Raw genomic sequence first — 25,265 nt, 5'->3', positions numbered from 1 at the left:
AACCGGAAACAAAAATATAAACTTTTTATATTTGGTAAAAATAACGTAAGTATTAAGTATGTTTAATTTTTATGTTTATATTTTCTATTTTACATTTTAAAATTAAATTTTATTATATAAATTTCTTCTATCAAAATTTAGTGTAAAAAAAAAGTTCTGGCTTCTGTTTAATGGAATTTAAATAAAACAAAGGGTGTTAAAATATTCAATATTTTCTTTCGCAACGTTTTAACATAAATTATGTCTTTAGCAAGCATTGGAATTAGATTAAGAAGTGTTTTTCTCAAAATTCCTAGAAAATGTGTAGATTATATTATTTTAAATTGCATTAATATTAATAGTTAAAATAATAAAATTGTAGAATAAACGTCAAAAATGTTTATTCAATAACTTTAATTTCATTTTTAGATGAAAATGAGTAAGTCGGAAGTTTGGGATAGTTTCAAAAAGTTCGGGATAGATAAGGCAATCAGAAATCATTGTAATAAAATGTTGAGCTGGAAAGGATCATCTACGAGCAATCTACATAATCATTTGAAAGCAGTTCATAAAATAATTGTAAGAAATAATATAATTGTTTAGTTTCTTGAAGAGCTTGAAGAAAAACTTACAAATCCAAGACACTGAAAGCTGAATTTTCATTATTTGAACAAACGAATAAAAGAACAAAAATCTTAGATTTGTAATTTGATGCCAAACTCAGTAACTACTGAACGAGTATTTTTAATTTCAGGCAATATTGTGTACAAAATAAGAACGAGACTTAGTCACCGTTCAGTGGATATTTTATGTTTTTTAAAATCCTATTTTCTTATGAGAAATTAAAATTAGTGGAAATAATATAAATGTTATTTTAAATTTTTGTTTGAGTTTTCGTTATTTTGTGTAAGTAATATGTATATGTAATCTTTAATTTTTTTTTTATATTTTGACTTTGATATTGATTTTGTTTTTTTATATGAATTAAAATAAAATAAATAGAATTGGGAAAAATATTTTATTTTTCCCTATTCAATTTTTTTTTGTGACAAAAATTCGAAAACCGGCTAAAACCGGTTTTTTTGGAAATATCGAATTTGGAAACCGGTTTTTCAAAAAGTCGGTTTTTGTATAAACCCTAATTTTGACATTTTTACTGAATTTATGTGTCATCTTTGGCGAGTTTCTTGGCGATTAATTCTTGATATTCAGCATTTGAAAATCAAATAATTCAAAGTGGATTCTAAATCTGAAGTGATACTGCGCATTGGATATGGTCACTTGAGCATGAAATGAGTTCATTGTGTGCAGCGAGTTTAAAAATTAAATATTCATTGGTAGTGATTCAGAAAAGAAGCCTTTGGTACACACCGTGCATAAAATTAAGTCCTTGTTTGTAGAAAGTCACTAGGGAGAAGCCCTTCAAAAATATTGATTCATCAAAAGTCATTCTAATCCTTTACGGTGATCATTCAATTCTTGCTTTTTATGATGCATTTTCGATGACAGAAATTGCTGGATTATCATTTCATTTCGTCGTTTTATTAGATTAACATTCCATATTGAATCTATGCTAAGAATTCGTTCATAGTAATTTCGATCCATGTTGAATTGAGAAGAATGGCGCCTTGATTTCAGAAAATGGGTTGCGATGGTTTGGTAACAGAGGCTTGGCAGCATAAAGGAGTGTCGTAGATTCGATATCTGTCTTGTTCATAGGTCTTGTATATTATTCAGAGTATTATGTGGGGATTTGGGAGGGAACAACACCGACAGGAGTCGACCTTCGGGCAATTACTCCCAGTTGGATCCGTTACTAAGGGTCTATGCCATTACAGGATCGAATCCAATTTCAGAGAACGCCTATTTTGTTCGTGGGTCTTGTATATCATTTAGGGTGGGCATTTGGGAGAGAAATGCCAACATAAACAGGCCTCGGCCTTCAGCCGATTGCTCCCAACTGGATCCGTTCCTAAGGATCTACGGCATCATAGGTTCGAATCCGATTTCAATGAACGCCTCTCTCCTTCATAGGTTTTGTATATCGTTCAGGATGTTATGTGGGAATTTAGGAGGGACACAGACACAGATCGGCCTTTAATCGATTGAACCGATTACTTCCAATTGCATCAGTTCCTAAGGATCACATCGTCACAATGCCGTCTCTCTTTACTTAATTCAATAGTATAATTAGATGAACCAAACTGGATAAATGTGGGTACTATTACAAGAAACTTCAAAGTGTACAAAGTTTTTAAGAAATCCATCTTTTATCACTCTCATCGACTCTTCCCTTTGTTAGTACAGAATCTTTTTTTAAAAAAAGTTCTAACCTTATCAAAGAGAAATAAATACACATTTTTTTTCTTTCCTTTCCTTTTTTGTTTAAGAAGTATAACAAAGAGAAAATATTCGTCAAAAAATTAGAACTTGAGATTTTGAAAAATCTCCAAATTTCAAATCTTTCCGAGTCCGAAAAAGCACGATTTTAGAATTATGTCTGCCTGTTGTGAACACGATTACTCAAAAATGATTTGGACTAGAAGGGTGAAATTTGGTATGTGGTATTTCCACCAAATTTATAATTTTTTTTCGATTTGAAATCCATTTATAGGAATTCTGACTGATTGTTTATTCGAGTACATATGTACATGATAACCAAGAAACTGAAAAACAAGGTATATGAAATTTGGTTTATAGGCTTAACATCTATAATATAGATCCGTATTAAATTAGAAACCAAATCTATCAAAGGGTTGACTGTCTAACGATTTATACTTCCGTATGCATGTAAACGCGATAACTGAAAACGCAAATACTCTATGAAATTTGATATATGGTTTTAACATCTAAAGGGTAGTTCTTTATCAAATGATGGAACAAATCTATTAAAAGTTCTGACCATCTGTACTTTCGCATGCATATAAATATTATAATTGAAAAAAGGAACAACATAAATAAATGTATTTTGGTGTGTAATCTTGCTCTAAAATTATAATTCTTTTTCAAATTTTAATTTTTATCGGTCGAAAAAAATGATATCCAGGATATGTATTTGGCGTTTTCCACTATACTATTAAATATAACATTCTCATGTGCGATACTCTGAAAATAAAAATCGGAGCATTCGTGGCAATCACGACTTTGCCTGAGGTTCACAATGCAGGGGAGAGGGGAAGGATAATATCTTTGTCAAAGAGTAAAAGAGAAAGTTTCAGATAGTCCACTCCCGTTAGTTTATTATAGCTTCATCTTTGGTACTGGTTTGATTAAATTTCCAGATCAATTTTTTTCCCCGATTAAAAATTATTTTCATATTATTAACAGAAAAAAAAATCAAAGTTCAGAACAGACAGGATAAACAAAGTCGCATTGTTAAAAATAAATTTTAAATAAACGCATTCTTAAAAATAATAATAATAAATATGTCAATGAAATAATTAGCTGATATTATTTTTCTTTTTCAAGTCTGCGGTTTCTTAATTCAATGATTAAATTAATTTGAAATTGTAAAAAAGAGTGAAAAGAAATATATATATATATATATATATATATATACGATGCAAATTCACTTGAAACCAGGCCTGAGATTATTTCCAAATGAGGCCCGCGGCTAATAAATGTGACCTCAGACACAGATGTCATCCTTTTCATTTAACCACATTTGAAAACTTCAAATTTAACTAAATTTTAACTAAATTTAGCTAAATTTCTTAAATAAAAAAAGGTATCGCTGTCTCTCAAAACTTTCAAATTCCATCAGCAGAGGAGTGTTTTATCTCAACGAATTTAACTCCCATTTCTCAGGTGAAATCTGGCCTCGAATCTGACTTTTACTTTCAAAGTCTGGATTTTACATCGCAATTATTTGTATTGGAGAGTTATAAAGAAAGAAAGTCACAATTTTGAACCATGATTAAATGTTTAAAATGGTCTTCTCTAAATGTTTAATTTAATTATTTTAGCTCCTCGTTTCAAAGCAACATTAGAGCTGTTTTGGGACGAACCTAGTAATTTTGAAAGACGGTTAGATAACGAAGACGACACTTGGGTTGGCACCCTCCTCCAAACTTCCACATCAAATCAATAGAAGGATATTTATCTCCGACGGAATTAACGAGTATCAGACGAGTTCGGTGAAATCGGGTCTCGAACTTGAAACCCTCTAGCTTCGAAGTCGAAACATTAACACCAGACCACTCCGGCCTTTTTCTCTGTGGATACTCAATTTTCGAATTTCCATAGTACACTTAAAAAAGTATTTGATATCTTTACAAACTGAACAAGCATTAGACACATCGGCATTATAGGATCCACTGACATCGGGACTCGAACCTTCAATCCTCCAATCCAAACCAGTCACTGCTAGTTTTCTGAATAGATAAACTTTCTCAGAAAAATTTTAACAGAGAATCGAATCTCTATTTCGAAACGTCCTAGTTTGACAATATTTTAGCTTCAATTCTTCGATATTCATTTTATTTTTAAAATTTGTTCTTAATTATGTAACAGAGATAATGAGCACACAAAAATTGTATTTAATACTGTCGTAACTCGAAAATCGTTACAAATCCAATAATTAAATCCTCGCGCATCGAATTGCAGAATTTTTTTATTTTAAATCTGCATTTAAGTGAAAATAAAACGTTTCAATATCTTAAAAGTCCTTAGGTTATTATAAGGTTTAAAATAATATTAAACGTCCCAAACAGGATGTCTCATCTAATTAAGAAATTAAATAAATGAATAGGTTAAGGGCTTAAAAACATTTTGAAAACTTTATTACAATTGGAGAAAATAAATTGTACTGACATTATTGAAGAACTCTTTTTTAGAATTTTAAAAAGAGTAAAAATATTTTTTTAAGCTATTATATGCTTTGAAATATTGAGAAGAAATATTAAAATGTCTATTAATTTTAAATTGAAAATCAGATTGGAAACTTTGAAAGGCCTTTTCTTAGTAAGAATCTACTACTCGAGAAGAATTATGAGCAAAATTTTGTATCCTTAGATGGAATGGTCAGTCCTGTAAAGCATTTTGAAGATTTATTTCATCATGGATCTCGCATTTATAGATAGTAAATCCGTCTATAAACATTATCATGCTAAAATCTTCCACGGAATCATCAAATACTTAAATTTTCTGAATAGCTTTGAATATCATTATTTCGTTTATTAAAATAATTAGTGCAGAAAAGGAAGAATTTAACAATTTATAACTTTGAAATATTCCATATATGAAATAATTTTTTTTAAATCAACAAATATCCTAAATGGAAATTAATAAAATTATTAACTCAATAAATATGACAATATGTATTTAGAAACGAAAAAGAATTTCAATTTGATTGCACAGAAACATAAACAGCATTGCATCAGGGCTTACATGACAAAAAGTTTTCCATTAGTAAGAGTAAAAGAATAAATATTTTTAACCTTACAGACAGATTTAATTTCATTCTTGGGCATTTTTACTTTCTCGTATATGAAGTACGGAGAAAGTGTTGTAATCATCAAACTAGCGGGAGTGGTCTCTCTAAAACTTTCTCGCATACTTTCTAATACAGTGTTATCCTAGAGAAAGTCTTGTATGGAACTGACGTTCAATAGTTACAAAATATCTACTTTTGGCGAGAAATTAGCATTTTTAATGAATCTATCGTGTGATTGTTAGAGAGTTTTTTTTGGTGATTAATTCCTGGGATAAGGTTAATACTATTCGAAAACCGAAATTGTATTTTAGACAAATTTTTCTTAACCAAAATTTTAATACAAATCTCTTGTTGTAGTCACAAAATCCCATATCAAATTTGATATATTTAAATCCTTTCGTTTTTGAGTTATCACGTTTACATGCTTCTGAAAATACAGACCGACAGATAGCCAACCCCTTGCTTGAATTTGGCTCAAAACTGGATGGGAGTCTACATTATAGATTATAAATCTGCGTACCAAATTTCATCCATCTAGCTTTCTTCGTTTTGTAGTAATCATGTTAACTTATATTTGAACAGCCGGTCAGACAGATTTCTTCTGAACAGATTTTGCTCAAAATTTGACGGATATCTACATATTTGGTTTAAGTACCATATACAAAATTTCATCCGTCTAGCTCCAAGTGTTATTGAGTTAGTTTGGTCACAGGCAGACATTCCAAAAATATATTTTTCGAACGCAGGGAGGTCTAAAACAAGGAAATTCGTCAAAATCTTGAATAGAATTTTTTGATAATTTGAATAGTTTCTTTATATTAAGTACACGAGAAACCAAAAATTCGAACTGGAAATTTCGACGAATTTCCAGGTTTTAGACCTTTCTGGGGTTCAGATCTTCCAAACACATTTTTTTTTTTTTTTTTTTTTTTTTTTTTTTGCGTAATGTCTGTCTGTCTGTGAAAAATATAAAGATCAAAAATGTTTTAAGCTAGTTAGATGAAATATAGTATATGGTCTTTACATTAAATTTGTAAAATTCTATCGAATTTTGAACAAAATCCATTCAGAAGTCTGTCTATTCAGCTGTTCGAATATGTTAGCACGATAAATACAAAATAAAAAGCTCCTAGATGAATTAAATTCGGTGCACAGCTTTAGCATCTATAGTGAGGATACCAAGTAAATTTCGAGCCAAATTCAGCAAGAGGATAACAGTCTGTAGTTTTATATTTTCAGAAGCATATAAACGCGATAACTCAAAAATACAATGACTGAAATATATCAAATTGTAGCTTTGTGTTAAATTTTGGTTTCACTCGGTCGGGAAAAACGCGACTAAAATAAAAATTCGATTTTTAGATATATTTTAACCGCGTGCCAGAAATTAATCGCCAAAAAAAAATGCACCAAGGATGACATAATAGATTTATTAAAAATGCTAAATTCATGCCAAAGGTTAGTATTTTGAGACAATTGTTTGCCTCTGTCAAACAAGGCATTCTCTGGTATAACACCTTTATTAGAGAGTACGCGAGAAAGTTTTGGGAAGACCTCTCTTTCTATTTATGTCAATATTTAAACAGATTAATGGTACTTATTTTATTATCGTCATAATTTCAAAATTTGGAGTAATTAGAGTGATTTCCGAAGTAATACACAAATATATATAAATTTAAAGAAAGTTGATAATAAGTACTGGTGTCCTTCCATAATTTACTCGAATACATACATAATGGGACATGTTTTATTTTCAGTTTCAACATATAGTGGAAGAATCAAATATGCATTTTGGAGCTTTTCCAAATCCAAAATGTAAGGCAGATTTATAATTTTAGTGGCAGGACTTCGTATTAATTTCCATTTTATTACCAGTTCTTTCCTTTTTAAATTACACTGTGCACATACAAACAAGCAGGAAGCTGTTCGTCGTCAAATTAGATCCAAAATTTGTCACGTATCTACAATTTTAGTGTAAAGATTACGTAACAAAGTTCATTCATCTAGCATATTATGGCTTTGTAGTAACGCGTTCATACGCCTATAAATAGAGACAGAATCAAACGATTGATGGATCCGAGCCAAAATCTGATATGTCTATAATTTTAATCCAAAATTGAAGCCAGAATCATAGACCTACTAGCCGAATTTTATTTATCATTGTGTTTTCAGGTACGCGAGCGAATAGAGAAAAAGACTTCCTTTTAATGGATTTACTTAACATTTCATGGAAATCTATAATTTTGGAGAAAAGGTCACGCACCACATTTCATTTAACTCGTTTTATTTTCGAGTTATCGTATTCCTAACTAACAGAGTATTTCCTTTTATATCGTAACAGAAAGAACTATTTCCGCATTAAAAGATGCTTTTCTTTCTTTAGAGCATGCTGCTAATAGCAGGGGACATCATAAACAGCGAAAAGACCATACCTGTACTAAGAAATGGAACCTTCCATGAATTCAATCTAGAAATTAGTTCTCATAAATTTCAGGTTGTCCAATGTTTAACTCATCTTGGTTCTATAGTTACTGATGACAATAAGGAGATTCAAGGTCGTCTAATGATTTCAAATACATTCGGACTAAAACGATTTTTTAAAATACTCACTACTAACAAGAAATAAATAATTTGTACTATTTAAAACTTTAATTAGACCAATACTTACCTATGGCTCAGAAACCTGGACCCTGACCAAAGCTGGAAAAAATAAAATAGCCGTTTTCGAAAGAAAAATTCTGCGAATCATTCTTGGTGGGATAGAAATCAACAACGTTTGGAGAAGAAGATATAACTTTGAGCTGTATAAAATCTATAGAGAGCCAGATATTATAAAGTTCATAAAAATGAATCGGATGAACTGGGTGGCTCATATATTTAGAATAGATGATGATTCCATATTAAAACGAATTAAAACAAACCTCTAACAAGTAGGAAAAGTGGTAGACCCAAAATCAGATGGATGGAGTCAGTGGAGACAGACTTCCGGGCTATCCAGGAAAGAAACTGGCACACAAGTGTCAAAAGTAGAATGCGGTGGAACAGAATTCAAAGGAAGGCACTGGCCCACCCTGGGCTGTCTAGCCAAATATGATGATGATCGTAAACAGAAATATAATTTCAAAACTAGTATAAAATGTGGACATTCATCAAAATCCCAAAGGCGGTTTTTTTTATGATGAAAAACAAATTTATGGTATAAATAAAACTGAAATTATATGAAAAAATAAAAAAAAATTGAAATTAAAACTAAGTTTCAGAATTCTAATAAGCAAAAAAAAAAAATTAAAATATCTATAATATAGATGATTATGCATCTTATATATGTATATTTATATATATTGTGTTATTATACCAGAGAAAATAGATAATTTTTAATTAATAAATAATTGAAAGTGATGGAACGATTTTTTTATCATTATTAAAAAGAAAAAAAAATTAGTTTAATAATGTGAAGAAAATTAATTTCATAACTACTTTTTCTTGATATTAACTTTTGAGAATGTATATATCGAAATAGTAAATGAGTAATTATTTTTAAGGGCTTCAATGAATTGGTAATATAAATTTCTTACAATTAAATAGCAATTAAAATCTCTTTGAAAGTTTGATATTTTAGTGAAACAGTTTTATTTAATTTACAAATCTCACCAGAATAATATTATCTGGGAGATGGTGCGGAAAAGAGAAATAAAAAATAAACAAATTCATTATCTCACGACTACAAAGAGCTACTTAATTTAAGAACAGAAATAAATTCTAAACTATATAAAATCAGATATTTATAAAAAAAAATTAACAAGGAAACAAATTTAGGTAAATTCTTACACTTATTCATTGTTCTCTCTCTTATTTACTAAGTTATTTATTTCATTAAAATGAATTTTTGGCACATTCTCCAAAAATCGTCAAAAACAGAATCTTCTAATTTTTGCATTTATATTTCCTAAGGCTGCATTAAAATTTTAGAAAAATATTACGATATATAGTTCAATGCATGTCTAAAGGCATTGTTAATTTCATCTAAAAAATACTGAAATCTCCTATTCAACATTTTGAATTTCTATACACAAAATAGAAACTTCCAGAAAAATCTAATGAATTTTAAAACAACGAAAATGATAAAAATTATTTCGATAATGTTGCGCATAAAGTTATTTATAAAATGCTTAAGAAAACTTATAGTTTAAGTAAAACAAATAATTAAATGTATGCCATTGATTTTTGTTACTTGAAAATTAACTCTAACTAATAAAATATATTCCAATTGGACAAATGTAATTTCAAATATATAAAATAAATTAAGCTTTAATATTAATAATGTTCTGAATAAAGATTAAAGCTAATTGCATAAACAAAATATTTTAGAAAAGTTTTTTATTTCATTTAAAAACAAACAGAGGCAAACATTTTCTTTCTTTTTTATTTTTCTAAACAAGCATCTGCTGTATTCGTTATTAAATTATAGTATTCTATTGTATAGTTTTTCTAAAGTAAATTCATTAATTGATACGATGAAATAATGAATAATTTCTGAATCAATAAAAACACAAAACCGTAATTAATAAATTAACTGAAAATGATATTATTTTGGATATGATACCTATTAGGAATTTTTAAGATACTATTTGAAGGAATTGTTAAAAGGGCTCATATTAAAAGATTTTTTTTTTAATTCTTTTCCCGAGAAATAATTTTTTTATTCCGAATGATACAAATCAATACTATTTCACACCTGTTTGAATCGCTTCGCAACAACTCCGAAAACTAGTTCATTTCTTATTCAAAAACATTGCAAAAGTTCATTATCAATTTTAAGAATTTCATAATTATTTGTCGACAGTAAAGTTCTCATTTTAGATTTTTTTTTTTTAAAATTCCCATACAACATGTTAAAAAAAAAAAAGCAGAAACTGCATATAATAAAGAAACATGTTTAGTACTTTGTTACATAATTTCCAAGTTCCGAATTTCTTCCCTGCTTTTGCACTTAAATGACTTGGAAATAGGTATTTTTAAAAAAAAAGCATTATTCCTTTCCCCCTCGCACAGATATGTTTAGGTTTAAAGTGATGTCATACTAGATTAAGAAATTTTGAAGGAATGGGGGAAAATATTGTTTTCAAAATTCGAGTTTATTTTTTTTACTAAACCACAAATATTAAAATTGAAATCGTAATAAATTAGATTTAATGTAAGTATAAAAATATTTCTCATCTTCCTTCTTTATTTGAACAGATCAATTCTTTTATTTAGATCTGAACAGATGTTTCCAATAATTTATTTTTTCTGAAATCAGTTTGTGGGAAGGGGGAAAAAAAGATAAAAGTTAAAATTAATGTATTTAAAATATAAAAATATATAACTGCACAAAATACATAAATTTTATTCTAACAGTAATTTTATTCAAACAACTCATAATTTTCTCACAAAATTTTAAAAGCATTTTTATAAAATATAATTATTTTGAGCGAACTTATTTTAAACTCTAGTAAAAACAATGTAATTATGTAGGTACACTTCGAATTTATTACATTTATTTGGGACAAAAAATATATATATTCATTGTTTAATTATTTTTATCTTAATATTTTGGGGGTGAATACATCCGAATCATAATTAAATCGAAAAACAAAAATTGAGCTATCTCTTGCGTGAAACAAGTAACTAGTGAAATATTCTGTACATTTCTATAAAACATAAAAAGAGGGAAAGTGTTTTCGAAGATTAAAAACATCATAATTTTAACAAATAACTAGCTAAACATTTAATTACAAAAATGAAACACGGAGAGAAAAATGCCTACCGCCCAACGGCGAGCAGGGACAAATTTCATCTGACCACTGCAGCGAGTCAGAGAACATGACGCATTGCAGATAGGTAGAAACCAATGGTAAGTAGGCTTACATCCTTGTAGGTTTGGGGAAAGCCCGCGCTTTTAGTAAACAGTGTGATGTGGTTGAGTCTGAGAGCTACCTCCGAAACTTCATGCAGCGAATTTTTCCAGTCTCAACTTAAAACGTTTACGATTTGCATGCACTAGCGTGTCACTTATTTAGTGGTGACTAAATTTACTTGAGAATATCCATTTTTCTCTCAGTGCACTAGTGCTCAATTCTTATTGGTAAATTTTAAATCTGAGCTCTTGGATTCAATTCGCGAATCCGCTCTTTGCTTCTCTAGTTCGCCGCTTGCGTAGGATTTGGTGTACACCTGATTATTTCGCTGTCTTGACAGTTTTTAATCCTCAATTAAACCAGCATGGTAAGATTCTTTTTATATTTTCTAATGTGCATCTTTGCATATTGCTAAGTTTCGGTTTCTGTTAGCGATGAATATGTCGGATAATTGATTTTCTTTTGCGTCAATGCGGGGAAGCGTTAGCACTAAAAGCAATGGCCGATTTCCTGATCGGCAATCAAATACTGCCCGATTCCACGTGAAATACGAGAGGGAATGTAAGTGTTTTGCGAAAAGTAATTTCTAGACATTGCGAGTGTTTTCTATAAATTTAAGAATTGAATAGAAATCGTGAACTTTACTGCAGATAAATAGATATTTAAAACATGCTTTTGGACTGATTGTCCTACTTTTGAACTACTATCGATTTTTTTTTTTAACTTTGAGGTTTTCATTGCTATTTTTTTGTTACCCGGAAATGGAAAGTAACTATTTATTTTAGATAAATGGATGTAAAATATAATAAATAATTACATTATCGTTTCTATATTTTTTTTATTTATTTCAGGCCGATCAATTAACAGAAGAACAAATTGCCGGTAAGTACATTTAAATTTTTAAAAAGTTTATTGGTAACTTTAAGGAATATTTTGTAATATTGTATACATAATATTTAACAATATGAAATGCAATTATTTTAAAATTTCTTTATCTATAATATTTTTCTGACATTTTATAAAATTCCATTTTACTAATGGGTCTATTATAGTGAAATTCACTGAGTAAAAAAGAAAAGAATCTGAAACAGTGTGTATACATTTTTATTGAGAACATTACATCTAGAGCGCCAATTGTCCTCGCATAGTATGAAGCTGATAATGTTTAGCTGAGGGATGATGTACAAACATTAGTATTTAAATTTTTCTTTATGCAAAGTTTGATCAAAATTTTAATTTAATTAATTGGCCATTTAATCCAAAATATTAATTGTAAAGGTCTTAGACAGTCCATTTGCAATATTACACCTTGAAAGTTCTTAGTTATTCATTAATTTTGTTTCAATAATATTTTAATAAAAATAAATTTGAAGCATCCCAAGTTTCAGTTAAAGTTTGGAAATTATTTTTATTCTGAATGTACAGGAGATGCTCTCAATATATTATGTGTATGTATTTTGATGGCCTGTTTGCAAAGATTTTGGAGCAGATTTATAGAAAATAAATTTGCATTTAAAATTCTCTTAAAGATGTTTTTGATATCATTTCTATACTGAAATAAGTATATTTGGAGGAAAGAACCTGTACATTCATTATATTACATTCTTAACATGTATACAGTCTTCTATTACTTTACATTCTTTATATTATTATTAGTGTTCAAATTGTTTATTCAGATTTCTTATCGAAATAAAATATTAAAAACTTTAACTTTTGTCACTTTCAATCGTGACTTCTATTTATTGAACAAATATTTTAAGCATTGTGTTTGCTCTTGTATGATTGCTGTCATGATATAATTTTTTTGTCATATTTATGAATTCATTCAGTTTTGAATTTCATTTTGGCTAAATTATACACATGCAAAAAAAACTCCTCCTAATTTTTAATTATATATTTAGGCAATGATCTATTTGACTTTTATGAGGAATTTGAAAATCATATATGAAGTTATTTTGGACATTTCTGTTCTTTCAATTTTTCTATTTCATACTTTAAATGCCTTAAGAATATTTAAAAAACAATTTGAAAGCATGATGGAATAATCTATATATTTTATTGGAGGATCAATTCAAGCAGTAACAAAATAGATATTCGGTTAAAATTTCTATATAACAATTGCATTATTATGGTGTCAAACATTTTTTTTATTAACTTTTTAAAATTCTTAGATTTGTAGATATAAAATTTTAGAACTTTATTATTTGATTAAGTTGCAATTTGCATTTTGTTGTTGGTAAATTTTCATTTGCAAAAGTCAGCATTTATAAAGAAATGTGAAAAGTTAGTCCAACTAATAAATTAACAATATAGAAAAGTGCATATAAATTGTTACAAAGCTTATATAAACACTTTGTGACCCACTACTTTTTAAACTTTAGATTCAGAAAAAAAAAGTTGTGGGTAGTCTCTTTGTGTCCAAAGGAGCAAGTACATAGGTTAAATTTCGTGATGGTTGTATTCACCACTTTATTTCTGTGAGTATTCCATCATTTGGAACACTGAGCCATTAGAACTCTGAAAAGTGTGACTAAGCAAGCATAGGAGTTAAATATAAAAATGAGTAAATGTGCTTGCATAGTTATAGTGAAAAACTAAATTATATTTGTGTTACAGGTTTAGTGTGACCAGGAAGCTTGCTCAGATTCACTATTCGCAGACAATTCTTGAAATATTTTTAGTGCTTTAGTAGATCTCGATGTGCCATTTTCTGTACAATTAATTTACAATAAAGAATGAACTACAATTAAGTTTAAAATAAGAAAGCTATAATATTTATATAATTAAAAATATTTACACAATTATATAAAACAAACATTAACAAAATTCAAAATGTAGACTAAAACAATTTATTTAGCTGCTAGTAAAGATGACCAAAGTTACTGACAAAATAACATACAAAACTTCAGAGTAAGGATTAGTCATTTTCAAGAATTCTAACCCTCCCACAAAATTTCTTGAATTGAGTTCCATTTTCCACAAAAAGAGAGACGGGAAAAAGAGACAAGCTATAGAGTTGAAAATTATGAATCTGCTTGATTTTAACCATCATTCATTATTAAAGAAGGATCACTCACTTATTTTTTCAATTTTTGTAATTGAATTTAATAATTTGGGAAGCAAGTGAAGTGAGGCATTGCATGTTTTGGAACATTGTGATGCAAAGTTATAATAGACACTACAACTTTATTGATCAGAAAAAGAATGCAGTGACAAAAGGCATAATGTAAGACAAAAATATTGAATTTTCTTATTTAACTTGCATTAGTAAAATATAATTTAGTAGAATTTTTAAATATTATATTTAAATATGCAATATAGATTAATTATATCAGTGTTGAGAGTACCTTCTAAAATTATAAGAAATAGATTAGGTGCACTTTAATTGGTATATTAGAAGGAAGATATTAATAATTGCAATATAAAATAAAAATGCAGATTATGAAGAATATCCAAATAAACTTATTCTTGTGGAAATATATTTGATCTTAATTCGCACATACGACCTCTAGTTGTTAAAATGGAATAATAATTGTTTGAGAGCAGAAAAAATGGTAGAAAAATTTAGAACTATTAATTATTGTTGCTGAAAAGTAATAACTTGTTTAGATTGTTCTAGGCTTAGAAAACTCAAACCATCTGAGACATTTTGTACTGGGTGTGTGATTTTTGAAATAAAAATATTTATCACAGTATATATAAGCTCTTCATCGATTTAATTTCTTTAATTCAAAGTATTAGAATTGCCAAAACATTTTTAAATCATCAAAAATTTCAGCCACAGCATTTGAATGAATATCTCATACTTTGTACCTTTCTGAATTGAAGGGGGGGGGGGTGGAATTGTACCTGCCTGTCTGTATATAATTTTGAAAGATGTATGCAGTTTTGAATGTTGTCATCACAACATCATTGCAACAATACTTTAGATTTAAAAAAAAAAAAAAAAAAAAACCTAAATATATCGATGACTAGTGTATCTGCCTTCTCATAATTTGATGGCCCAAAAATACAGTGAGGCAAATTGAATAAATGGTTCTTGCCAGTAAAATTCTAAGTATGTTTTAAGTTTTAAATTATATTTTTGATTACTATTCTTGTATAATAAACAAAGTGTAATCTTAAGTACTTTTATTAATTAATATTATTGTACCAATAAAAGAGCTCCTGTGCAGAGATAGGAAGATGCCATCCAGATATTGTAATTACTTTTCCCACAGAACAAAACATACCATTTACTATTATACCAAGTTTTTTTTTTTTTTCTTTCTTTCTTTCTGCACTCCATCTTACTGACAGAGTAATATGGGCTTGATATAATGCTTTGTAATATAGGATGGGTGCTAAAGAAAGTAGAGGTATATGTAAAATTCAAAGGAATAGTGTTTTTTTTTTTTTTTAACTTATTATATTAGTTCCAGATTAGATAACGAGTTTTAAATTATTATTATTATTATTAAGCTGTGATTTCAATCATTGTCACAACTTTACTAGTTGAATCCAGAATGATCATATGTAATATGGGATAATTTGTTAGCTTCTTAAAAAAATATTAAACTTGCAGGAAAATATTGCAACTTGTTCTCGTGTCCATATGGGAAAAAGGCTACCACAGCCTAAAAACTTCTGTCTGTTGGCTCATAGAAGGTATTTTATTTTCCTTCTATCATCCAATAGAGACATTCCCTAATTCCACCAACTAGGAGCTCACTCCCTGGGATTACAGGCTCACCTGAGATTATAACTTATTACATAAAAGAAGTAAACATGTTTTTAAAAAATCCCAGAAAAATGCTTTTTGTATAAATTTTATGGTTTTGATTTTGAGGTATTACATACTCAACCTCAAATATTAATAATTAAAAAAAGCGTATTTAAATTTTCCAAATTTTATATGTAATAATGTAAATTTTTTGTGCAATAAAATTAAGTCATGAAAAATGTTGTATGGATTTATTTTATTCCACTATTATATAAATGATAAGTTACATTCTAGCAATTTGATTGGGAAAACTATTTCTATTTCAGAATTCAAAGAGGCATTTTCCCTTTTTGATAAGGATGGCGATGGTACGATCACAACTAAGGAGTTAGGAACTGTAATGAGGTCTTTAGGTCAAAATCCAACAGAAGCTGAGCTTCAAGATATGATCAATGAAGTTGATGCTGATGGTAAGTAATATAAAATGAGTATCGATCATATAGTTTCCCAAAATTAAAAATTATGCATTTAAAATGCTTTAAGTTTTCATCTCTTTATTTAATTGTCTAAAATATTGTTCAGATTATTGTTTTCAGGAATAAATGTTTACCACATAATTAAATTTTAATTCTTCTGACATTAAATTTTTTTGATAAGTTTTCCGCAAATAACTCATTGACTAAAAAGTTATTTCCCAAGGAACGCATTAAATATAATTGGTCAGTCATTAAATTTTAATCTCTTATTTGACATTGGTGTTAAAATCTTTAAATCAATTCTTTTAGTAGAAATAATTTATTTTTAATTGTACAGCATGAAATGTATTTGTGGTTGGAGTTCCGATTATATCCAAATTAATTTTGCATATCATCAATATATATGCAATATCAATAGCTTCATAAATTTTCACTTTAAATTGGTCATAGTTAAAATTATTATTGTCCTAATATTTCCAGATACATTAAATTGTATTGAATTTTTTTATACACTAGAGAACTAGATGCTCTCTTAGCCACTTCAGTCAAGAATAGGCCTAATAAATAACTCACTTGCCTCTTTTGATCCTTTATTATGTTTTGCTTGTTAAGTTTTAGAATTGATGCAAATCATATTCTTAAGATTCATCTGTATGATTTTCTTCATAATTTCACAGTTTTATAAATTTAATTTAATAAGAATTGAAGATATTAATTACACAGGAAACTTGTAAGAATTGTATTTTTGTTGCAAAGATTTAAAGTTTTAATATCTCACTCTCATTTCTCAAATTATGAATTGCTACTTTGAAAAAAAAAAAAAAAATGCTTTTACACACACAGTCCAAAATGCATATGGATCCTGGAGAAATTTACTGTTATCTCTGTTATATTAACTTCTTAATTAAAGGTAGTTGCACTAGTAATAAAAAGGAAATCTCTTTATTGTCACATTGAATTTAAATGGTAAAATTAACATGTAAATTTTTTTGAATTCGTCGAATTGGCGAAATTTTTTTTCTTGGTGCTTTTTAGTTGCCATTACAACGGACAAGTACCTTTTTTCACATTCCAAATTATTGCAGTATAAGTTTATGTTTGTATTATCACCATAAATAAATGATTATAAAATTTGTGAAGCTATGTTTTTATAGCCAAATAATTATTCAACAGAAAATGGCATATAATTTATTCAGTATTGTAGTATTTAATTTGATGGTATCTGCAGCGAAATTAGTAAATTACATTTTTAGGGGGAAAGTGAAATAAAACTGCGACGCAAAGTCACATCTAGGGTTCATTAAAGGACAAAACTGCATAAGAGTAACCTGCTTACTGTTTTGGGGAGAGATAACCGATTAACACTATGGGTGGTCAAAATCGGATAGATCACTTTCATCAAACACATTTAAATGAAGGGGAAGAAGTCATTTTTGAGTTTTTCTCATTGAGGGCCTTGCAGCAAAAGAAATTTTTCAGTGTGATTTCCGAAACCCAAAGGTTAAAACATATATTTTGTATAAATAACTAAATGCATAAATAATTAACTATGCACATGAACTTTTTTCAAATTTTGTTGTTTTTGTCATCATCTTATTTAATGGTTTCACATTTTAAGATACCTAATGTTTTCTTCCTCAGGAAATGGAACAATCGATTTCCCAGAATTTTTAACTATGATGGCTCGAAAGATGAAGGACACAGATAGTGAAGAAGAAATTAGGGAAGCCTTCAGGGTTTTCGATAAAGATGGTAATGGCTTTATCAGTGCGGCAGAATTGCGTCATGTAATGACAAATCTTGGAGAAAAGCTAACGGATGAAGAAGTAGATGAAATGATTAGGGAAGCTGATATTGATGGAGACGGTCAAGTGAATTATGAAGGTAATGTATTAATGCAAGCACAAGCTATTGGAGATCTTTCATTCTTGAAATTTTGTGAATTCATTGTAAAATATAAAGAATATGCATTTTATAAAGTAAGTTATAATGGGTGTTCTCCCACCTCCTAAAGTTATAGGGCTGGCTGCTACAAACTTTTAGAAAGTGACTGTTTCCTTCTCTTCCTTTTTTTTTTTAAATTTATTTTTTGGGATTATTATTTCTATTTTAAAATTCAAGATATCTTTCGAAGACAAGTTTCTGACTGAGGAAATGAAAAAGTACCCTTCTCTTGCCCATATGATAGGAAATAAAATGTCATCCTTTTTGACAAATCTTATTTTTCTATTTCATTAATTAATAAAAAAAAAAATGTAATCATTCCAATTTTGGGATAGCAATGATTTTGTCAGAATATTGCCATCTGCTGAAAAAATACAGCTTCTTGTAGACATTGTTTTAGGGAAATGGTTAATGAATAATTGATTAATCATCCTTGCAACTTTTTACAGTATTGAAATTTTGTAAATTACAGAACAAAATATGCTAAAAATGCATGGACAGCATTCTTTTAACCAGAAAAGAGTTTTACTGAAATAGCAAGTTTTGTTCATGCTTTTTGATCTTGCATAAAATTTGATTCTTTATTGAATTGCTTAAACTGTAACTTACTTATTTCAATTAAACTGCTTTTTATAAGTATAGGTTCTTCATTTTTAAAAAAGTTTTATGCATAATAATAGTTCTTAAGTAAAAAATGTGAATTGTATCTAATGAGAACTGCTCTTTTTAGTTATTGAAGTTGATGTGACACAAAGAATATTGATTACAATAATTTTATTTATGACTGTTAGACTATTAGGATTTTTTTTTGTGTGTGTGTGTGTTAAAGTTGCCCAAAATTCGTGCTTCCCCCCCCCCCTTTCTTTCTTTTTTCTCCTTTTTAAAAAAAATTAACACAGAAAAGCAATCTGTTAATTTTTTTTAAAGCAATGAACTTTTTTAGTACCTTATTGTCATAGGAATAGATACTTGGATATCAGCAATCAATTTCTCAAATCCATTTATGTTTTTGCAATAATAAAGTTAGAACCTTAAAGCATACCCTTTTTAATATTGTAATCATCCTTTTCCTTCTCTCTAGAAATATCAGAATGTTTGGAAGAAAATAAATATTTTCTGTTTTGTGAATATTTAAGATGAATGAATTTATATGCTGTGCCATTTCTAAAAGACCATCTAAAAACATGCAAAATTGAACAACTTAAAATAAGCACGGAAAAATAAATTGTTTTATTAGAGTGCTGTTAATTAATGTTTTGAAATTCATAATGCTTATTTCTTACTTAATAGATGAGATATTCCATTGATTTTGAATAGACACGATTTTTTAAAACTGGTTGTTTACCAATCGCTTGGATAACAAAACCATTAGGAACATAAAAATTTTGACTTTTTTTTTTTTCTTCTTTTAAGTATGACTTCTAAAATTTTTGAAATAGTAATTATATTAACTTTTTGAATAACAATTATTTTAATTTTTTAAAAAATAGCAATTAATAATTGTTTTGAAAATTTTAGCTTAAATGTAGACATAAATAATTTCAACTTTTTTATGCAATGCCTAGTAGGAAAACTAATCTGTAAACGAAGTACTTGTTTCTTCAAATTCTTTATCCTTAAATCTAAAATGCATTCTATTATGTATTTCAGGTTTCTTCAGATTAATAAGTAAATGAATTGGTATGTATATGTTAGGTGCATTTTTTTGGTAGACAACAATGCACACATTCAGGCACGTTTTTCGATAGAAAGCAGTGTGCACATTTGCACACATTTCTCAGAATATAGCAATCTATTGCACCTAGAAGATTTAGAAATTTCATAGAAAAATTCTGAAGGACTCATTGTCAAACTAGTAATATAAATTTTTTTCATATGGAATGCTTTAAATAATATTCAAGTAATTTGTTCTAAATTTGTAAAATAAATTTCTGAAACTACTTTATAGTTTTGCTGATTTATTTAATTCCATTTTATCAATAAATTTAATTAAATATCCATGTTTTTTGTAGGAACTAATTATAAGAATTTTATTTGAAAATTCTGTTATAAATTAAAATTACCTTTTCAGGATTGTGGTAGTGCTATTTTTCTATGGCCTCTGTAAATTTTCAGCTTGGGTTTACAGTTTTTGGTTTATTAGGCTTTAAAAAAAATGAGTTGACCGTGCAGCGTGAAATTATTAAAATGTAAATTCACCTGTTATATTATGGGGGTGTCTTTAAAATCTACTGTGTGGTTAACACAATGTCTAATGATAGTGCATTGAAGTTTAGCAGCTGTATGACAATCCAAATAATTGGTAGCCACATTGCTTCTTGGTGGTAATTACTTGGTGACTGTACTGAAACGTAGTCTAGTTAACTATTAGTTTGAATAATGATCTGAATATCTATGTATCAGTAATTTTTCTCTGCATTTTTATTCATAATATAATTTTTTAAATTTAAGCATATATTTAAAAACATTTTTTTTTTTTTTTTTTTTTTTTTTGTTAGATCAACTTTTAGAAATTTAAAATTAATCTTCATAAAAAAATCAAATTGTTAAAATTTATTCCTCCAAAATATGAATTTACATTTATAGATTAGTAAGATGTGAAGATCACTAACTTGTATTTTAATTTGATGTTTATTTTGAAATTTGACCCTATCTTGCTTTGGATGCTTCAAATAAATCTGAGTATGATGTAACAGTAGGGTGAAGGGAAGTGGAGAATTTAGCATCAATCTGTCATGGGATGCTTGTGAAGAATTTACTTATCTTTATGATTCAGAATAAAATAAAGCATTTTAGGATGGAAGACTAAAATTCAGAAAGATAAAGTAGGCATTTTTGAATGAAATATCAAGAAATTTTATCCTTTGCTTAGATTTATATGAAGATGTTTGTATCATGATTCATTAATATTTAATATTATTTAGAAGTAAATAGTCAAACAATGTATTATGCTATTAAAATTTGCAGACTTGCAGGTATAAATTTAACAGAAAAATGTGAATAACATTGGTTTAATTTATCTGCATATTATAATTTGCACAATATTAATATAAATTTCCATAGAATTTCATATTGGTATTGAATAACATGTAATATAATTAGGAAAATATTTTATTTCTCCTTTTCTTGTCTTAAGATTTTTTTTTTTAAATCCATTGTTTAGATTAGTTTAATTTTCTGTCTGGAATCATACAACTTTTATTGTATTGTTATCATTTTCTTCTCTTTAAAATAATGCATTTTCAATTACACCAAATTAAGTAATTCATTTGCAGTGTTATATTGGCATGCAATTTGTTTGCATTAGGTTTGAGTTAACTTAAAACAGTTGTAGAATTAAAATAGGTTCATCTTGTATTTTGGTTCTTTTGTGTGTAATTGGAATTTTGATGAGGTTTTTTTTATGTTATGAATTCATTATAAAATATTGCTTTAAATTTAATTTCAGCTTATGCTTTAAATCAACAAATTGTCATTTTATTTATAGCTAGATTTTGTCAGACAAAAAAAAAGTTTTTAGATATTTACAAACGTTTTTAAATCTGAATATTTTTAAAAATTTAACTTGACCATATTTATCAGTTTATAGACCAAAGGTTAAAGCTTGCACTCTGGTTTCCAACCCGAAAATATGCACTCTATTTCAGATTTTAAGCTTGCTTGCATGCGTGACCCAAGTTCTTCAAAATTAGTTTAACCCATTGCCTTTCCATCGAGACAAGATGGAGAAAAGGGACCAAAAGGAAGAGATTTTTATTACTTAACAAACGTAATCAAAGGTATTGCTCAATTCAACATAAGTGCTGCTGTAGATGTGCTTCGATGGCAGATTTGCCAAGCTTTTTAAAACTTGATATCTTTCCATTGTGGCTGCCATATTGCTGTTTATTTTTATGTGCTGCAAACTTCATTGCCATTTTAAGCTTTCAGGCTTGTGTGAGAGATTGCAGAATGGTTACCTTAATAACTATTTTTTTATAGTGTGCTTTTAAGTTTTAAACTGAATTTAAATTTTTAAAAAAGTTAAAATGGTTGACATTTAAATAACTTTGAAAGTTATAACTAATATAAAAAAAAAACTTTTATTATTTATTTATTTATTTTCCTTTTCTAAATATTATACATTCTCTAACCTCCCCTCCCCCCTTTTTTTTTCATTTGAATTTCTTTTAACATTTTCATTTTTACTGCATTTTGTTATTGCTTTTTGTTCATACATCTACAGTTAGCAGTTGAATTTTAGCTTTTAAAAGGAGCAAGCAGAATTATATCCCCTTGATCATTAGTTGGAACAAAATCTACTTAAGTATCTAACTTCATATAATAAGAAGAAAGTTAAAATTTTATTCTAAGTTTCCTAAATTTTTTTTAGGTTTTAGTTTTAAATATTTTCATAAATTTAAGAATTCTAAATTATTTCTTGATCATTTTTATCAGAAAATTTAATCCATCACGAGAAATCAAGATTTTAACAATAATTTAAAAACACATTTGAGACATAGATAAAGGCATCGTGGCATAAATCATTCCATATAAATTCAGCTTTTAAAAGTTGTAGTCTAAATGGAAATGAATTAAAAGCAATTTGCTAAGAATATTCTTTAATTGTATTAGTTACACAATACTTAATTATATATCACTTAAAAATATTAAGTTTCAATTAGAAAAGGTGTTTTTTTTTGTGTGTGTGTTTTAATATCAGAATCTTCATTCTCCATTGTATTTAATGAATTTGCCATTTTTCGATAATTCCAATTTTTTTTATCTTTATTTGATTCTCCTCTCAAATTTGAATTTCATATTTCAATGATAGAATTTGCCTAATCACTGGTTTTTACATTGAGCATTTCATCTACATCTTTAAATGAATATCTTTCGCAGTTCTAATTTGAATTTTGTACTTAACATGTCTGTAAAAGTATCTTTTCTAGGCCATGAAAGCTCTAAGGACTTTCCTGTTTTAAACTTCTCTATGTGTGTATGCAAACATAGTTTAAAAAAAATCATATTTAACTAAGGTTTTCTTAATGAGTATTTTTCCTTAAAGTTTCTTGTAGTTGTCATAATTCAATATATTGTTTTCTTAAATTCCATAATATATTATCACAATTTAATTTTGCTTTTTTCACCGAATCGATTTTTATGCAATGAACTATTTTACAAGCTTTCTTATAGTATGGATTACAATTTTCGGCATCGTGTTTTGAAATTGAATGGTGTTTACTAATGTTAATCGCCTCATTAAAATTGAGCTAGTGATATGATTTAAAATCAAATAATTTTCAGAATTTTGCTGAGTTTTTTAATTAGTTAGACTTTCTGATTATAGATTTTCTATTAAAAAGAACATCTTGGATAAATAAGATAAATAATGGATAGATAATACTTGGTTGTATGATTTTCATTTGAGATTGATACTGAATGAAACAAAACATTGAAGTCTTAGTGAAATTTCAGGTGGGAAGGAAGACATTCTAAAATAGTAAATTTATTGTCTTTAAAAGTTATAACAGTTGAACACAAGTTTGCTCTACAGTTTTATAATTTTGTATAGAATACTTAATTACCAAACTTCCAGTTTATGTATTAGTTTATGAAAGAAATATTTTGAAAAAGGCAGTTTTTAGATCATTTAAAAACTAAAATATTTTTCGTATTTTACTGCACAGAATTACGGTTATGCAGATTTCTAAATTTTGTGAGTTGTTCAAATGGTCCTTGATCAAGATTTTCATGGAAGCAATAAACTTTTAGAAATATTTTGAATTGACCCTGAATAAAATATCAGTTGTTGATTGTTTGAGTCTATTAGATTACTAGAGTAAATATCCACTAATGAATTCTTACTACTTATTCCAGCTGCATTTTAATGTAAATGTTTGATTAATCAAAAGAGAAATAAAAATTAATATTAGAAACTAATAATTTCTTTTATTTTGTTTCTTGTATTTGCTTTTGCTTTAGATGTGTTAGTATTTGTTCTTTAATCTTAAGAGTTTTGTATGTTATTTTGAAATAATGTGTATTTTTCTTTCCAGAATTCGTAACCATGATGACGTCAAAATGATTCTAGCATGGTGATTCCTGTAAATTTTTTTCTTGCTTTCCAAACTTATGTATGTTGTCCAGCTAGTTTTGAAAGTTCTGTTGTGAATGTTACCTCTGTAAAGACACTTTTGTACCATATTCCATCAGTGCATATTGGCATTGGTGTTATATATCATACGTCAATGTGCTGTTAGACTTGTCCTGTGCTTTTGTACATTTCCAACTTTCATTAAAATTTAGACTCCAGATACTTGTATTTTTTTCATTTGTCTATGAAACAAAACAAGTCAAAGAAATGGGATTCAGTAATAATGTTTATTTTCATCACATAAATTCAAGTAAATAATCATTGTCAAAAAATATATATCAATTTCTGTTTATTTTAATAGTAAATGTTTTTAGAATCTTTTTCTGCATTAGCATTCTAACAATGCATATGTATAATTGAAATATTTAGTTTTCTTTGAAATTTACAGTTAATGCTAATGTGTACTATGAGAATTTCTGCAATATTTTATTTGAATAAAAAACACAATTTAATTTCTGAGAACAAGTGGCAGTATTTCTTAATTTGTGTAACAGAATTGCTTGTCCATCTTTGCTAATGTTTCCTTATATCTTCTTTTGTTGGTGGAAATACAAATTTGTTTTAAAAATGTTCTTTTTAGATTTTTTTTTTTTTTTTGTGTGTGTGTGTGTGTGTAAGAATACTTTTGTATCAAATGTATATTTGGATCTAAAACCTCCAATTAAGATGATTAAATTTTAAAGATTCATTCTTTTGA

At 27.8% G+C, this 25,265-nt stretch overlaps 2 protein-coding genes across 2 annotated transcripts in view; one reads left to right on the top strand and one right to left on the bottom strand.

Moving 5' to 3' along the window:
- LOC129985265 (spermine synthase-like) overlaps positions 1-11,238 on the bottom strand; it is an 87,415-nt gene extending 76,177 nt beyond the window's left edge. The window contains exon 1 of the mRNA XM_056095232.1: positions 11,220-11,238. The gene's annotated coding sequence lies outside the window, so the exon portion shown is untranslated. The remainder of the gene's footprint in view (positions 1-11,219) is intronic.
- A 117-nt stretch (positions 11,239-11,355) lies between these two features.
- LOC129985266 (calmodulin) lies at positions 11,356-24,726 on the top strand. Its single transcript, XM_056095233.1, has 5 exons — positions 11,356-11,677; positions 12,162-12,192; positions 16,339-16,482; positions 18,130-18,372; positions 24,471-24,726. The coding sequence occupies exons 1-5, from the start codon at positions 11,675-11,677 to the stop codon at positions 24,497-24,499; spliced, it is 450 nt and encodes a 149-aa protein (XP_055951208.1). The 5' UTR covers positions 11,356-11,674; the 3' UTR covers positions 24,500-24,726.
- Positions 24,727-25,265: the final 539 nt, after the last annotated feature.

Source organism: Argiope bruennichi, chromosome 9 (assembly GCF_947563725.1).
Source record: "Argiope bruennichi chromosome 9, qqArgBrue1.1, whole genome shotgun sequence".
Lineage (NCBI taxonomy): Eukaryota > Metazoa > Arthropoda > Arachnida > Araneae > Araneidae > Argiope > Argiope bruennichi.
This window is presented reverse-complemented; position numbering and strand designations above follow the sequence as displayed.